The 18,504-nt window shown below is 40.3% G+C and overlaps 2 protein-coding genes across 2 annotated transcripts in view; one reads left to right on the top strand and one right to left on the bottom strand.

Moving 5' to 3' along the window:
• invs (inversin) overlaps positions 1-2,092 on the bottom strand; it is a 29,790-nt gene extending 27,698 nt beyond the window's left edge. The window contains exons 1-2 of the mRNA XM_072460671.1: positions 1,973-2,092; positions 1,055-1,159 (exon numbers count right to left, since the gene is read on the bottom strand). Of these exons, the coding sequence (XP_072316772.1) occupies positions 1,055-1,057 (3 nt within the window). The 5' untranslated portion in view covers positions 1,058-1,159; positions 1,973-2,092. The remainder of the gene's footprint in view (positions 1-1,054; positions 1,160-1,972) is intronic.
• A 131-nt stretch (positions 2,093-2,223) lies between these two features.
• erp44 (endoplasmic reticulum protein 44) lies at positions 2,224-18,424 on the top strand. Its single transcript, XM_072460242.1, has 11 exons — positions 2,224-2,380; positions 3,740-3,812; positions 4,111-4,150; positions 5,510-5,625; positions 7,883-8,067; positions 8,148-8,263; positions 9,086-9,260; positions 10,023-10,134; positions 14,140-14,281; positions 15,650-15,752; positions 16,894-18,424. The coding sequence occupies exons 1-11, from the start codon at positions 2,321-2,323 to the stop codon at positions 17,002-17,004; spliced, it is 1,233 nt and encodes a 410-aa protein (XP_072316343.1). The 5' UTR covers positions 2,224-2,320; the 3' UTR covers positions 17,005-18,424.
• The last annotated feature ends 80 nt before the right edge of the window (positions 18,425-18,504 follow it).

Genomic DNA, 18,504 nt, shown 5'->3' with positions numbered 1-18,504 from the left:
ACACTTCCCCAAACTTGCCTGTCTCTAGGTAATGTGTCAGTGATTGATGGTGGTGATTGGCAGCCTCGTTTCTGTCTGTTAACCCGAAGGCGGTTGTGGCTAAAGTAGCATCACCGAGTAAGTGTGAATGAATAATACAATGCGGTAATTCTTGAGAATCTGGAAAGCTAAAAAATATCTGTGCATTATTATGTTAATATTAGTATTTTTTAGGATGTAACGAATCGTAAAAAAATATGATTTGTCCCGATGTCATATCAAGTATCATTTTATATATATAGTGGTCGCAAAAACAAGATTTAAAACTCTGGGAATTTTTTCTTTTCAGGCTACGGCTCCAAAACTATGGAATCTCTTTGTGTGGCTGACTTTTTTTTAAAAACACTTTTGTTTAGAAACGTTTTTGGCTGACTAGGTCTTACTTTATTTGATCCTATTTGACTTAATATTTTAAAATTACAATCTCAAGGTCGGTGTAATTTGCTGAGCTATTTTATTATCATTGTCATTCAATAGCTTAGTGTGCTTGAATTGTCCATCGGGGACAAATAAAGTTAGACTGATTGATTGTATCTGCTCACTGTAAAGCACTTTGTAACTTTTATCCATGAAAAACACATTATAAATAATGTTTGTTTAATTAGTTCTTAATTACAGTGGTGTATGCATCATTGTGTGAACATGGGGTTCATTTTCAACTAAAAACTCCATCAGACTGGTCTAAAACTGAGACAGAAGGAGCAGAGAGCAAATCTTCCTCTGACTCCATCTGTGAATTGCTTGCACACTGTGAACCCCTATAGACAGCTTTAGCCCATCAAATATTAATGCTGGGATTCAATTCAACATTTTTCCCTAATCTCCTTAACAATTAGGTGTCCAAGCTCACACATTTCGAATTGTGTTTAAGTCTCAAAGGTATTAGACTCCCGAGACTCCAGTAAAGCCATCAATATAAATAACAGCTTGTGCGATGACTCCCGAAAACTTTGCTTTATATAGTTCAAGACCAAATGCAGAGTTGTGTGTGTTTGTGTGAGAGCCAGATTCTCACCATAGCTGCGTTAAGGATGTCGCTTCAGCAGATGTTCACCAGCTCAGCGCATCTTTCGTGGGGGTTATTTCAGATCCAGATCCCCAACCTGTCTGATCCTGGTTCCTGATGGGACAAAAGAAGGATCACCCTCACACAGCGGCCATCTCCACCTGTTCACGCGAATATATGCCAGATTAACAGTGACACTTCTGCTATCACAAACAATAGATGATGAACATACATGTGCAATCTATGTGCTGTCGTGACACATATTCATGTGCAATTACTGTTGGGATCACATGCAATGGTATTTATTTATTTATTTGTCTATGGGAGTTTTTATTTATTTATAGGAGATCTTCTACTGAAAGTGTTTTTCAGACTTCCTATAAGTGATCTGTTCTTCTGTATCTACCTCTGTATCTACCTGCGTTGCACCAATGAAATTTCCCCATGTGGGACAATAAAGGATTATCTTATCTTATCTTATCTTACAAACCAGATTTTTGTTACTAATCTGCATCAACAAAGATAAGATAGTGTAGTATATACTATATCTGTGGGATATATTTTAATAAAACAACTAAATAAAGTGCTTTTTTCTTATACAAATGCAAAGGCTCTGTATTAAATATTAAAAAACATAGGCTAGATTTGTATTAAAGTATGTTCTAAAGAATAACACTTCCATAATAGGTCTTTGTCAACATAAACTAAACAACTAAATAAAGCACCTTTGTCATTACAAATGCAACGAGGCATGTTTTCCTATGTATTACAACAAAACACAAAGACCAGATTTGTTAAACAAGTCCTCAATGCAAAATTAAGGGGGAAAAGTGTTGCAACCCAAACTTTTTACATGTAATCGCAAATGAAAGTTTGGAAAATGGATAGTAAACCTTCACGTTTCTATTTTGTCCATGATGTAGTTACCATAACTAGTTGATGTTGACTCTTTCTTTAAAGTTCTTGAGTCAAAGTTTTCTTCAAGAGTCCCGTTTTCTGGAGACAAAAACAAAAATACTACATCTCCCGTGAGTTTCAGTGATGTGTTGCCAATCGTCATGTTTGTAGTTTCTATGACAACTTTCAACAGGTATTCACCACCATTACAAACTGCATTACCCAGGATGCTGCGCGAATTTAAGGAAGTGCCGGTGTGACTTCCGTGGTCACCCTGAGAGTTGCTCGCCGTCGCTTTCCTGCTGCAGAGAAGAGCAGCGACGACACTAGAGAGGCAAAAAAAACCCTCATCAACATCACACTATTTCACAGTGTACAATGAAACTGCATTCAAAATCTCCCTCTCTAGACGTCCGCTTCATTCCGGTGATATTACTGGTGCGTATAATTATTAGAACACGGCCTTTTATTTGGTTAGAGCAGGCTAGCTTTACCGCGGCTATTAGCTAATCTATGAGAATATTCAGGCGTGACTCAATGATTCAATGTGTTATCCTGAGCTAAAATCACTGAAACATGTGGATTTTAGCGTCATATCTTGAAATCGCAGATTCTATTATGGGTTGGATTCACACTTTCATCGTTTGGGGACATGCAGCTGCAATGTCAATTTACCCGGTTGAGCACTAATGTGATGGCAAAACTTCTATGATATCAATATTGTAAGCCTACACTCGTGTAGATTTGATGAGAAATTTTGAATATTATCTTATTTTTTGCACTTTAATTTAACTTGCATACACATACGTGTAATAGCTGTCGTGGTTGTTCAGTTGTGTTCATTCCTTGAACGATATGATATAATTCACTGAATTTTGTTGAAGTAAATGTTCTCCAGACAAACTGCTTCATGAATTTTGGTGATTTTTCTTTGCTTCTGGGTTATGCTCAGTGGTTGGCGAATTCCTCTGTTGTGGCTCATTCTGATTGGCTGAAAACCCGGAACTGAGCACAGCAGCAGATGCGGATGCTTTGGCGATCTCAGCTCTGGAGTGAAAACTTTTACTTTCAATGTTTTGAAAAAAAAAAAGAGAAGAAAATTCCTTAATTTTCAGTAACTTTTCAAATCTAATTCAGATCCTGCTCAGGGACCGATGCAGTGTAATAATAGCATAATCAATATTTACTTGATTGAGTGTTAAATTCTAGATATATTTTGTTGCGGTGGAGATTTATAGTTATTAGTTGTGATTGGATTTGTGATTTGTTATGTGAAACAGCCAAGAGTATGTTTTAGTACTCTTTAAGCATCTGCTCTTGACGCTACAAACATCCTGGTTTGGGAGGATGTTGAGTCATCATAAATGTGCCTGTGGAGCTGATGGGGATTCCTTATTGTAGTTTAGTTTCAATTAAAATGATACAACAGGTTTAGTTTATTTTGATGTAGTTCAGTGAACCAACATCAATTTAAGCATTGTAAATATGTTTGCTCAAAACCGGTTTGAGGAGGTTTGTCTTGTTGAGTAAACACTAAAACCTCCTTACAACATTACAAAGTCTGGTTTACAGTTTAAGAAAAACATTACAAGAGGGTCCCATTTCTTACCACCATCCAGACGATCAGTGTTTGGGGGTTTGTCTGCAAAAATGAATATAAACATAAATATATTTATTTTATATTATATAAGGGGATACTAGTCTACTTACGCTAAACTTACTGAAAATCTTCTGTTTTTGTGTCACTTTCCTCGCCTTTTATTATCTGTTTTCTTACATTTTTTTAATGATTCGTAGGTAATGGGTCTCTCTACGTTTGGTCAAGCCGAAATTACCAGTCTGGATTCAGGCAATATTGACGATGTCCTAAGTAAGACCTTTTTTGTCACTGCAACACTTCGTATGGTTTATCTTTTCCTGCCTCATAAATGTCTTCCGCCGCAAGATGAACTTATTCAGCGAAAGTCAGCGAAAGTGGTTACAAAATTGTTGCATAACTACTTTTGAATGCACCTGTTTAGTTTGGCTGCCGTTAATAACATCTTAAATATGTGGAATGAGCACTTGTTCTTTCAACATGCATTTGTTTTAATTAACTGAATAATTAGTGCCTGAAGGAAAATGCATCTCGGCTGCTGTTTATGTTCTGACCCTGTGTTTCCTTGCAGATAATGCTGGGGTGGCATTAGTCAATTTTTATGCAGACTGGTAAGTGTAGCTCCAACGGCTATTAGGCCCATTTATCTTGTGTTAAGAGTTTAATGATTTACTTCAATGTGAGGATTTTGAATGGCATCATTACTGTAACTGTACTTTACTAGAGTTCGAATAAAAATGCATTAGAGATGTTGTTTTTTCATGCTAACAGCAAAACGCCAGGATCTGATGTCTTGATGCATTTGGCTATGGAACATTTCACCCAAATACATTATAAAAGTTATAAATATAAAATTATTATTATTATTTTTTGTCAGTTCTGTGCTAAGAGGAAAAAAAGTGTAGCACAGTTTCCTCCCCAGAGAGATGTGTTATTGATTAGCTCTGTAAATTAACAATCCTTTTCAAATCAAACAATAATTTAGGAATTACGTTCTTTGGCTTATCGATTAGTCGTTAGATCATGAAAGATTCGTGAGTTTGAGATTTTTACTTGCCGGTAAATCCCAAATTAAACTGGTGATGCAGCTTGTTTAAGAACACTTGCCGATGCACATTACCATGACATTTTTATAATTAATTCAGTTCAATTTAGAGAGAGTTCCTCCAAGCAGTTGTGCTGGAGTTTCTGCTTCTTTCAGCACACATGATTTTGGAGTCTGTGTATAGTCTAGATAAAGATTATTTGATCGCTAAATTAGTTGACAAATTCAATAATCCGTTGGTTGCAATTAGTTGTTTCGACTTGTTATTGAGTATATTGACCCTCTAAATTTAGTGGTGGAAAGACATGGCAGAAATGTAATAACATTTGTTGCAAGTATTTTGAAAGGGCACATATTATGCAAAATTGACATAGAACCATGTTCTAACATTGTTCCCTCATCAAAAAGATTCCTGGGGTAGCATTTACTGCTTAATTCACAGTTTGATTAATCCTGGTTAGAAAATCCTTTCCCCTGTTTTTTTAAGTCCATTAAGCTTCACCAGACTTGAACTTGAAATTCACCCGTCTAATCACAATCAGTGCCTGCTGAAACCCGGAAGTGAGAGGCCAGCTTGAAATGTTTTGAAATCTTTATCTTGTATAGGGCTAGCTAGTCCCATGGGAAACAGCAGAGATCCAAATATAATTTTGTTAGTTATAAACATTTTTTAAATTCTAAAATGTGGGATGCCAAACAAAAGGCTAATAACTATACAAATAATGCATCATATTTATGTATTTGTGTCTGTTAAGGCCCTGTTTTTATATGGATCTTTAATACATAAATTTAACCACATTTACTTATTTACTAATGTTTGAAGTTGTACATTCAAGTGGTTGTCTGTAGACATCTGACTAACATAACAAATCTGTGCAATTGCCATTAAATATTTATTGTACTTTTTTTTCTTTTTTTTTTACAGGTGTCGATTTAGTCAAATGCTTCATCCAATATTTGAGGAGGCGTCTAACATTGTGCGTGAGGAATTTCCGGACACTAAGCAGATTGTGTTTGCACGTGTCGACTGTGACCAGCACTGTAAGTGCAACTCTGTAGTTTTGTGATATTTGTCAAGATTAAATGTTGAGCAAAGAGCTACAAGAGCTTTTTAGATTATTTTTAGACACATCACGTGATACTTCGGAGGAAGGCTACAAGAAGCAGCTGAAACTTGTAAAGCGAAAACTCCTGACTAAAAAGACTTGTTACTTAACAGCTATTAGTAGTAAAATTAAATTGTGATTTGACCCTGTCACAATCTGGCAATTTGATCAAATGCTTAGTATATTGTGGTTCTGAGGTTTTCCATTTACTGCAGCTTTATCCTCATATTTGTCATCTACTTTTTCGCTCATCTCACTTTAAAGTTTCTGGAAGTACATTTCATATCCCTCCCAAAATAATTATTTATAATTTTATTATAATATTATAATTTATAATTATTGTTGAGTTCACCGTGTAGAATTTGAAGATGTAATTATCTTGGATGTGTGGGGCCTAACTCTGGGAGAGTCTCAGTTTTTTAAAGAAATGGCCAACATAGAAATCCACAAACTTGTTTCCATCTCTTGGCTTCAAGTCATTTCAACTTACAACAATCATACCTTTGGGATTGAATAATGGCACCACTTTCTGAGGTTATGGTGAAAAAATGATTTAACCTTTGTTTAGGGTTATGTTGACTGAGAAGACATTGAACTTTGTGCCAGTTTTTGTTGTGGCTAGGCCCAGTAAATGCAGAGATATGAACAAATCGGCCGTCTGGTAAACAGCTAATTCTACCATCGATTTCTGACCTGACCTACAGCTCAGTTTTACACTCTATACTTTATAACAGCTTGTGATGTCACGCGGACTCAACCTAAAGCTACTAGATGTACAAATTGAAGACTTGGGCTTCCATTAAAATCTAAATTTTTGCCATATCAGTTACCTCTAGTTTGTTATCTTGACTTTCAAACAAACTACACTAGCTCTATATGGCCCAAAGGCAATGCATCCTCCACACATTGGGGCCTACTGTAGCACGTATGTACACATAAGATGACCAGCACACCAAAGCGCACACGCATAAACCGGCCGCCTCCGCTTTTTGAGATAAAGCAAATTAAAGGGAATTATTGATGACCTGCAAAGTGTTTGAAGACTAATGACAAAACTGCTGCTTCCTGTGAAGACCGGGGGCTTAGAGACTCCCCGCGGAGAGATTGACACCTGCCACAGACACACAAACGCGCCGCTTCACTGTGTGCGTACAGAATATTTACTCTTGGTGGGGGGTGGCTTTAATGTGCGAGATCAGAGCCCGGCGCCGACTGAAGCTTCTGTCTTCAGTCCCGGGTTTAACCAGCGTTTGTGTCGCCGGGCCTCATCCACCCATCCCCATGTGTTTTACTCTGCCCCGCCAGTCGACCTCTTCATCAATTGATTCCCCCGTCTTTGCTCAAATATAAACCTCACCTCGGGCTCTGCTCCTCCAGCGCATTTGGAGTCTGAGACCGGCAATGTATGGTCTCTATAGTATCGAAGTAGTTTGCCATTTGCTTAATTTGAGTAAAAAATATGTCACTATGGGGCTGCACAATATATTGAACAAAGATTGATTATGCAATATTGGCTATATTGTTTTAGCAAGAAGCCAATATACTGTGACTACGCTGAAGGTACTCCATATATTATTATTATTATATCCTTTATTAAAACGTGAAAAAAGACAGATTGTATCCATGACTTTCCTGTCCTTTTTTGTGACTATTAAATTAAAGTATATACATTTTATATACATTTAGTATTGTGTCAAAGTTACATTTTGCGATATCATTAATGTAACACAATTTTATTGAATGTTATTACATGTTTTCTGCAGCCCTACTCACACACACACATACACACACACACACACACACACACACAAATACAGCAATTCTTAGAGAAGTTCAATCAGAATTTGAAAGTGTGCGCTCCACTGAAGATCCGTTACGCCACCGTTTAATGTATCTAATGTCATGTTTTCTAGCTACATATAATATTTCTGATGAGCCTGTAGTTTATAGACCACTACAAACTGTTCTGAAATGCTTGGATTATCATTTCCTATTTCTGTGCTCTCTCTCAAGTGTTAATGCTCCCGGTGTTATTCAGAACATTGGGCCTCATTCATGACGCGTTCTTATAAAACGATCAAATCACTGGCACCGATATTGGCGCCGATATACATCCCCCATTCCTGATTGCATAAAATATTATGTAATTCTCACGAGTGGGTAACGTAACGGTGACATTCTCCCTCCCTCAGCCGACATAGCCCAGCGGTATCGCATCACCAAGTACCCCACACTGAAGCTGTTCCGGAACGGGATGATGATGAAACGCGAGTACAGGGGGCAGAGATCCGTGACCGCCATCGCAGACTTCATCCGCACTCAGCAGGTCGACCCGGTCAAAGAGGCCCTGACCCAGGCCGAGCTCAAAGCCGTGGATGTGAGTGCAGCGTTTACACTCGGGAAGGACCGATAAACTCACGTTTACATTCTTTAATCTATTATTTTTTTCTGTCATAGAGGAGCAAGAGGAACATCGTAGGGTATTTTGAAAATAAGGATTCGGACAACTTTCGCACGTATGAAAAAGTGGCCAACATCCTGCGGGACGAATGCACATTCCTGGCTGGTTTTGGGTGAGCACGATTGTTAAAAGAATGTGAACGGGCGGCCTGTCCAAAGGTTTCAGGGTTATTTTACAATTTAAAACTAAAATATACAGTTTTTTCAATGGAGAAAAGTAATCTAAACGGGAAGCTGAAACCCATGAATATCTATACTGCATAACAATTGTTTTTAAAGCTAATTGGATTTGATTGTTTCAGCTGATGACTGTCTTTTATGTGTTTATGGAGGCTCACAAATTGTACAAAAAAAGTTGTAAATCCCTAGTTTAAAAGAACCCACACATGCCAAATTTACTTTTTTGTAAGTTTTGACCATGTTGTAACTTTGTTCCCTCATCAAACACACACTTGGAATTGTATTTACCGTCATTCACGCTTGTTTCATTTATCCTGTACACAAGCTCGTCTTGCCTGCTCCTTCCCTGGCCCCCACAAAAATACTCCAGCTCCATTTTTAAGTCTCGTAAATCATCGCCAGACTCGCTCTGAGCATTTCTGACGTCAAATTGCGTTGATCACTGCTTAACCAGTTTTTGTTTATTCCCCCATGCTAATTCCCTCTGCTGCCAGTAGATGGAGTATTAACATCAAACCTTATCAGGAACGCCTAATTGTTTTCAATGGAGACAATATTTTCATTTCTAAAACATGGGATGCCAATGTACTCAAGAGCCTGTTTAAAGGCCAATAACAGAACAAATAATGCAGAATATGTGTCCTTTAAGCTTTTGATGGTGATTAAGAAATGAACCCATTATTCATAAACATCTCTTTTCCATGTCATAACATTAATCAAACCTGACGTTCTCGCGTGTCCCCGTCCTCCTGCAGCGCTGTGTCCGAGCACGAGCGCTTCAGCGGGGACAACATCGTCTACAGCCCCCCCGGAGAGAACAGCCCGGACATGGTTTTTCTGGGCTCGCTCACAAACTTCGACCTGACCTACGCCTGGACCCAGGACAAGTGTGTGCCCCTGGTCCGAGAGATCACCTTTGAAAACGGAGAGGTGCGTGCAGGACAAGGATTGCCCAGTCAATTAGAAAGAAGATGGGATAGTTGGGGTCATGTCATCTCAAAAAGCAAATATTTTGTCCCGGTTTATGGTTAATATCTGAGCAATTTCTGGGCCAATCAGAAAAGGGTTTATTGCCATCGTCAATGAACAGAATTCACAAACATAGGAACTTGTCTTGGTGATTCGGTGCAACATAAGAGAATAAGTCAAAAGAGAAACAATTTACCAGTAAATCTGTTATGGGATAAAAATAACAATAAGCTGTAAGATAAAAAAATAAGAATAAAAATAATGAATAGGCTTAATATGTATACAAATTTACAGTTGAGTTTACACATAACATCTTATTAGTCAACATTAATGCTCAAAAGTGACATTATTTCACACTATTGAGCCACACAAATAATCATGTTTGCTGAATAACTAACAACAGCTAACAACAAGTTGGTAGTTTTCTGTTTGCATGCTTCATTAAAAACCCTGGCTTTTCAAAGAATTGCATAAAATGTCTAATAAATAATGGCGTTAGTCAGCATAGAAGTAACTGTTTCAAACACAAATTGTCCGTAATCGAGCAGCCCGAGGCGCATGTCCTACTTTCTATACATGGCCGACTGCCAGCATGACCATAATTTATTGCTGTTTGTAGTAAAAGGATGAAATATAGATACAGTGCGTACAGTATGCAGAGACGGAGCAGGCGCCATCTGGCTCGCACACTGATGTCTAAATCTGTTTTCACGCATTGACCAGGAGCTGACAGAAGAAGGCCTGCCATTCCTCATCCTCTTCCACGTCAAAGAAGACACTGAAAGCTTAGAAAAGTTCCAACATGAAGTAGCGCGACAGCTTATCAGTGAGAAAGGTAATTAAGCATCTCTACTTGTTGTGTAAGATATTATACCGTATATTAAGGCTGCAACTTATTATTAAGTTTTATTTTGTTTATTGCACATTGAGGCTTTTAAATACATTATCAACCAAATACAGGTTGAAATAATATGAATGAATGGAGAATATTTACAAATACAGTGTATTTTACATTTTTGCCAATGTCTTTGTTATAAAAAGGCGTTTTTCGAGTCACTATAGTCCAGATAACAATGATTTGTTGTCATGATTAGTCGATTAATCGTTGCAGGCCTACAACATATTTACATTTCATTCTAAACTGCAATTTTTTTTATATTGAGGTGTAGGGCATCAAAACTTGTCAAATTCATAGTTTCTGTGATTACTGGGCCAATCCTCATGACACAAGAACTCACTCTGTTGACACAAATGAGCTTCAGTCAGTTTGCCTTTTCACTATCGCTTCAACGTAAGATGGCTTCACTCGACCACAAAGCTGGAATGTTGTCAGTTGAACGTACTTTAAACTGTAAAATCTGTCTCACAAAATCTGCTAAGGTTCAATTGTTTATTTGGATGTTTTTGTCGAACAAGCATACCGTATTTTCCGGACTAGAAGTCGCACCTTTTTTCATAGTTTTGGCCGGGGTGCTTACACCCCAGAGCGACTTACATGTATATTAAGAAGTCCAGCTCCGTCCTGGGCTGCGTTCTGACTCAGTGCAGGAGGTGGGGGACAGAAGGGTCCTGGCTAAACTCACATCTATGCTGGATCATGAGCCTCACCCCCTGCAGGACACTGTGTCCGCTCTGAAGAGCAGTTTCAGTGACAGACTGATTCACCCTCGCTGTGTGAAGGAAAGGGTTCACAGGTCTTTCCTTCTGCTGCTGTCAGACTTTACAACAAACACTGTTAGCTCTGAACACGTGTATACTGTCATACCCATGTGCAACACTGACATAATCATGTGCAATACTGACGTATTCATACGCAATACTGTCACATTTATGTTCAATTACTGTCATACTCATACGCAATAATGTCATATTCATGTGCATATAACTGCTGTAAATAAGAGTGTTTACTTTGCCGCTATTATTATTTTGTCTTACAGTTATCTTATTTTTTATTCTCTCTATTCCTTATTAAGAATATGAGAGGTTCTGTCTATTAAGAGTGTTTTATTTTTAAAGCTTCCTATAAGTGATCTGTTCTTTTACTTCTGTACCTACTTGCGTTGCAACACAGAAATTTCCCTATGTATTTCCCCCTTTTTGTTAGTAAATTGTGTGTCTGCATGCTCTTTCACCCGTGAAGAGCTCTTATCTATCAGAACCACAACTCCTATGGATACAGTTCCAGTTTTTTTAGTATCTGCTGCAGAAATGGCTCTCATTTTGGCCGTGAGACGGTGCAGAAGAGGAAGACAGGCCGGGGCGCTCACGCGCCTGAGGAGGCGAGGCGCGCGATCGCCTTAACCTGGGATTTTCCTCTCCAACGTGAATTCTTTACCGTGGAGCGAACCTTCCCGTATAATCCTGGGCGATTTTAACCAGGGGAACCTCAATCACAAACTACCAAAGTACAGACGGCTTACTAAAGTCCCGACCAGAGAGCAGAACATGCTGGATCACTGCTACACAACAATCAATAACGCCTTCCGCGCTGTGGCCCGGGCTGGGCTGGTCTGGTCTGATCACGTCATGGTTCACCTGATCCCCACGCACAGACAGAGGCTGAAGTTCTCAAAACCTGTTGTGAGGACATTCGATTCTGTGAGGACAGCATTATACCATCACACACCAAAGTCACTTTCAACAATGACAAACAATGGTTCACACCCAAACTGAGGCAGTTGAGACAGCAGAAGGAGGCGGCGCACAGGGCCGGTGACAGAGAATGCTACAAAGAGGCAAAATACGGATTTAGCAGGGAGGTGTCGAGAGCTAGAGCCCATTACAATACGCGTCTGAAGCAACAGTTCTCAAACAGCAACCCCGCCTCTGTGTGGAGTGGGCTCCGGCTTCTCACAAACTGCAAGCCCAGAGCCCCCCCTTGTGTGGACGACATAAAACTGGCGCAACAACTAAATTCTTTCTACTGCAGATTTGACACCCCCTCCCCCACTGTGGCCACCTCTGCCATCCCAACCTCGCCCCCCCACCTCCCCCACCCCTCTCACAGTCCAGGTACAGGATGTAAGCAGACTATTCTGCAAATCCAAACCCGCGAAAGGCTGCTCGACGAGACGGTGTCACCCAGGCCACCTTGAGACACTGCGCAGGCGAGCTGGCCCCTGTCTTCACTGGCATTTTTAACACAGCCCTGGAGTCATGCCACGTCCCAATCTGCTTCAAGTCGTCCGTCGTCCATCATCGTCCCTGTCCCCAAGAAGCCCCGGATCACTGGACTTGATGACCTGTGGCACTGACGTCTGTAGTCATGAAATCATTTGAGTGCCTGGTCCTCCCACACCTCCCCCCTGCTGGACCCCCTTCAGTTTGCCTATAGAGAAACGCTATTAACCTGGCACTACACTTCACCCTGCAGCATCTGGACTCCCCGGGAACCTATGCCAGGATCCTGTTTGTGGACTTGAGCTCTGCATTCAACACCATCCTCCCTCTCCCAACAAGCTCTCCCAGCTCAATGTGCCTGACTCCACCTGCAGGGGGATCACCGACTTCCTGACTGATCAGAGGCAGTGCGTGCGGCTGGGGCTGTGTACTTTCTCCCCTGCTCTTCTCCCTGTACACAAACTGCTGCACCTGCAGCCACGACTCTGTAAAACTAATCAAGTTTGCGGACGACCCCACCCTCATCCGGCTCATCTCAGACGGGGATAAGTCGGTCTACAGGAGGGAGGTGGACCGGCTGGTGTTCTGGTGCAGCGGTAACAACCTGGAGCTCAACGCCCAGAAAACAGTGGAGATGATCGTGGACTTCAGGAGAGGTAAAGCCCCCCAGCCCCCCCTCACCATGAGACTCCCCCATCTCCACTGTGGACTCCCTCCGCTTTCTCGGCACCACCATCACCTGGGACCTCAAGTGGGGGCTCACCATCAGCTCCCTCACCGAGAAGGTCCAGCAGAGGATGTACTTCCTGCGGCAGCTGAGGAAAGCAAAGCTGCCAGCGGAGATGATGGTGCAGTTCTACACGGCCATCATCGAGTCCATCCTCACCTCCTCCATCACCGTGTGGTACGCTGGAGCCACAACCAGGGACAAACAGAGACTACAGCACATTGTGCGCTCTGCTGAGATGGTGATCGGCCGCGGACTTCTATCTCTGCAGGACCTGTACGTTTCCAGGACTCTGGGACGAGCAGGTCGGATCACAGCCGACCCTTCTCACGCTGGACACGGACTATTCGAGACACTCCCCTCAGACTGGAGGCTACGGTCCGTCCAGACCAAAATTTCCCGTCATGAGAATTTTTGTTCATCGACAAATGGCAATTTACGCTATTCTGATTCTGTTGTGATATTATTCGATTATTTTCAAACTGATACCTGCAAGAGGGCGTTCTTGCCTCTTAAGTGATGCAGAAGAAGAATCTGCACTTCCTCTACCTCTGGAGTTTGTGGAGTTGTTTAGAAGTGACACAGAGGAAGAAGAATTCAATGGATTTAGTGATTTGGGGTAAAACTGATGCTTTGGTAAACTTGTTAGCATGTTCTTTATGCTATAGTTATCTGAATAACTGTTCATATGTTACGTTAACATACCAGACACTTACCACAGTTCTGTCTGTGCCTCATGTAGCTGAAGGTGTTAGCGTTAGCATACGTATACCTATTCACCATGTTCTTTAATCTGTTATTATTTTAAATTGAGTAAATGTCTGTAAATTTCCCCAAAAAAGAGACTTGTACTCCAGTGGGACTTATAGTCCGGAAAATACGGTAATACATTATACTAGAGGAATATTAGCGCCTGCCATCCTCATGACTCGGAATGCAAACGTTTGAGCGATTAAAAACACATTTCTGAAGTTGTTTTGCTCCTCTCCTCAGGGTCAATAAACTTTCTGCACGCCGACTGTGATAAGTTCCGTCATCCTCTGCTCCACATCCAGAAAACTCCCGCTGACTGTCCGGTCATCGCCATCGACTCGTTCAGACATATGTATGTCTTCCCCGAGTTCAAAGACATCTCGTAAGTATCGTTTCATGCTTTTCAATGGAAATCATTTTACTCCAGATTCCTTTTTAACCTTTTTGTTTTTTTAAGTCCTCGCAGAATTCAAACATTTGTGTTAAAAGGCAATCATTATAAACTATGTTGTTTATTTTCAGAAAATTAATATTGAATGTTGATTTATTTGATTTTAATGAGACAAAAAAGCAATCTTATGAAAAATCGAGATTGATCAATATGAGGAAAGAAGATTGTTGCGTGTCCCAGGGCAGCTGTGGCTACAATAGTGTAATAGTGTAATAGAGAGTGGAGTGAATGAATAACGCACTTTAAACAGAATGACGTTAAAGTCGCTATCTAAAGCCAATGATTAATTTGTTAATAGTAATACATTACTTTTTATCACACAATAATTTAAAAACACTTGGAACAAGACAATATATAGACAGAAAAAACACTTTTAAAACATTATTATTATTGTCCAACAGAAATGTGTAAAAACATGTCTTTAAATGTATACGTTGTGATTTAAATGAAATATCTGTCAAACGAATCACAAAAGTGCAGCAATATCACCTTTTTATATCTGTTATTTGAAAGTTTAAAAATCAAAACAATTTGTAATCAGCTCTTTTTGTGGCATTTTTCACTAGAAACAATAAACTCAATACTCAAATTTAACATATTTTCGAAACGGCCCTCTCGATGTTACATTTTGCCCACCTCTAGTAGTAGCGGTTGTTGTCGGTTAAAAGCTCTGCGGGATGTAAGCTTTAATTTTTTTTTTCTTTGTCATTTTTCACATTTCCAAGCAGCACGAATATTCAGATAATTTAATCTTTTGTAATTAGGAAATATTTATTACACGGCCACTGTTCCCCTCCCTGAACCGAGCACCAAAGAAATGTCACGCCTCTTAAAATCTGCCCTGTGCGAATGGGCCAGGACACCGGCGCTAATGTGACATGATTTGGCACGTGCAATAAGTGCTAAACTAATCCAGTCTAATCTAATTTAATCTTATTTATTCTGCCCCCCGCCGCCATCACCGCCGCGGCCCCCCCAATCACAGCCGGGCCCCGAGGACTGACCACAACCTAATTACATCACATCAGCGCTGCATGTGGCACACAGTGATTACATTAGTGTATGTTTTAAATGTATGTGACACAGAATTAGACCAGGGACCAGCTCCTGTTTGGTGATATGACGACAAACTCCACAAAGCGTTAGCGTTGCTGCTCGGGGCAAGTCCAGAGGGGCCAAACCGCCTCAGCTCACGACGGTGTTTGTCATTAGTCGAGTCGGACCGGATTTCAAGCATAAGCAGATCTGCCTTTGTAAATAATGTGTTGGAATTTGTGTGTTCCTTTTTTAACCCTGCAGCATTCCCGCCATACTGAGGCAGTTTGTGCTGGACCTTCACTCTGGGAAACTGCACCGAGAGTTTCACCACGGGCCCGACCCCACGGAGAGCACGCCTGGACAGGTCAGACATGCCACGGGGAATAAAACATCAGAATAAAAGTGTCTCAAATACACCTTACGATGCCTTTTGGGAGTGTAGTTGGCACTTTATAAGTTTGTGTGTCCATTGTAAATATGAATTTGCGTACTGGTAATGTTTAAGGAGGTGTTAACTATGAGATGTTGAATTTTATAGTTACACTTATTGAAGAAATTAGGAAACAGAATATCAAATCCATAATTCACATTTATTAAAAGGGGCGGGGCGAGACACGATTGCCAAAAGATGAGACGAGACACAAAAGTTTTGCATAATTTACTGTAAAATAGTTCGATTTTGGCCTCAGACTCTGTTAATTCATATTTTTGTTGTCATTGGAGCACTGCTTTTCTTAACTACAACTTCTCAAAAGATGAAACTCACTCTTTTTTTAATTTTTTTCATTTTTTTTTGTCCAATCTAAATCTAAACGCATATAAACCTATGAACAATCTTGTGGAAATTTAATCTCGTCCCATCAAACAAAACTCATAAATCTGCATTTTTTTTTCTTTGTGAAATAAACACACTTAATATAGGTTTATCGGATTTAGAAAACATTACACTGCAATCTAATATTATTTAAAAAATATATATATATACTTACTATTACAATACATTTATCAATATTCTGCATCCAAGGCAATGCCTATTAACGGTCCTTTGTGGAGGAGGAAACCCATTCATTTTAATGTAGAAGAGCTGCTCTGTTCTCCAATGTTCAACAACTACAAGAACAAAGCTGACTTTAGTATATATATATTGTCAATAAAGTGGTCCAACACCCTAAATTTGTCTAAATATCTAAGAAGGTTAACGGTAGCTTTGGGCTAAATGCTCACCCGATGCTAGCACTGACTGCTGTACATCTATGCAACCTCCATTAAGACTCAATTTTGACTCAACTTGAATTGGTTGTGCTTGAAATAGACATAATTTGCCAGGAAATGTCTTAAAAAAGGGGGGGAATGTTGTTTCCCATTGAATCATTGAGTTTTTCGGACTACGCCTCTAATATGTCATATGCTGCTGACTGTATCTATCAAAAAACTGTTGTATTTCAAACAGCTTAAACTTTAGCCTTAAAGTGCATGAAGAAGAATAACCTGTTCTCTTCCATCAGGTGGAGATTATTGGAGAGGTGGCCAGCAGCCCCCCGGAAAGCTCCTTCCAAAAGCTGGCCCCGAGCGAGACGCGCTACACCATCCTCAGCCGGGACCGGGACGAGCTGTGATGGGACAGGCCTGTCGAGAGTCCGAGAGCCAGTGCCAGCGGTGAGGACGGGACAGGCCCGCCGCACAGAGCAACAACACCCAACAACCCTTATCAAAGAATGAACGAAAACAAGAGGGGAAACTAAACACAAAGCGAGAAGAACTAGAGCCGTGCAAGTCCGTGACACAAACGCGCTGGCGTAACCTCTATTTTCATAACTCTTTGATGTACTATTTTTATTTGGGAAGAAACGGAAAAAGGGGTAAATGAAGAAACATGGGATGGGTTTGGGGCATTAGAAAAAGCAACAGTTTTTACTTTTATTTTTGGAGCTTGTAAATACGTTTGTGCAACATAGGGTTTCTTTTTTTGTTCCAAATTAAATCCATAGTTTCTTTATTTTATTGCGGGTTTTTTCATGACTGGTTTTGTAGTTTGAAACGTGTCACTCCAGTTTTACGGTTCGGCCTGTCGAGATTGGAGACGCCAAATATTCCCCTGCACCTCTCGTCTGCGTCTCCATGTGGCCAACTGCGTTTTTTACACGGCACAAGCAATGACAAAACCACCTGTGGAAGTTCCTTACCTTGTGTAACATGCACATAGTTCTGAAGTACATATTTTATAAAGCAGAGGAGGCCGAGCTCTTTCTGTGTCCGGTACTAGATTAAAAGGAGCACTCGCTTTTCCGGTGGAGGGATTCGCCGCCTGCTTCTCTCAATGGAGATGTTTCTGTTTAACCAAGAATGATCCGCAGTATGGCATTAAACGCTTTCAATAACGGGTGTTTTTATAGCTTAAAAATACCTTGAAAATATCCTTATTGTGAGCGCAATCACCTCTCTGTATTTTGGAGATCGAGGAGTTTAATGCCATACTATGGGACATTGCAGATGTGTGTGGATGATATGCCAATTCTCATCATATAAATCATATTCAAATATCATTTTGATCACAATTTGTCTGCTTTTTGTATCTTTGCCTTGAAGAAGTAACCAAAGTCCTCTGCTTCTTCTAAAAGTTCACACCTCACTGTGATTGGCTAAATTGACCTGTCACTCACTCGGGGCGTTGCGGAGGCTGACCAGTAGGAGGAGTGATATGTTAATTCAACCAAAGCAGCAGATTGCCCCACGAATGAGATCATGATTCAATGCATCTGTGTCTATTGCCCCGCCCACAAAGCAGACGTCTCCATGGAGAACGCAAGCGGGCGGCGGACCACTCACCGGAAAAGCTCCATAGTGCAGCTTTAAGTGTGCCTGTAAAAAGTCCTCCGGATCATTTAGAGTGAATCTTTTGTTACTCGTTTACAAATGTACATATTGTATGTGATGTAAGCCTGTATTTGGCTGTAAAGTCTGTTTGGTATTGCCCACATAGTGTCTTAAGCTGACTCACTTTTGCATCAGTGATTTCAAGGCCTGTCACGATAAAAAGAGTCGAAGTGCAATTTATAACTACAATGATCATTGAAAAACACTATATACCACTGAAATAATAACCTAAGAGCCAAATC

This window comes from Eucyclogobius newberryi, unplaced genomic scaffold (assembly GCF_026437365.1).
Source record: "Eucyclogobius newberryi isolate DKJ021-1_F unplaced genomic scaffold, fEucNew1.0.hap1 SCAF_3, whole genome shotgun sequence".
NCBI lineage: Eukaryota > Metazoa > Chordata > Actinopteri > Gobiiformes > Gobiidae > Eucyclogobius > Eucyclogobius newberryi.
Note: the sequence above shows the minus strand (reverse complement) of the source record. Positions and strands in the feature narration are given on the sequence as shown.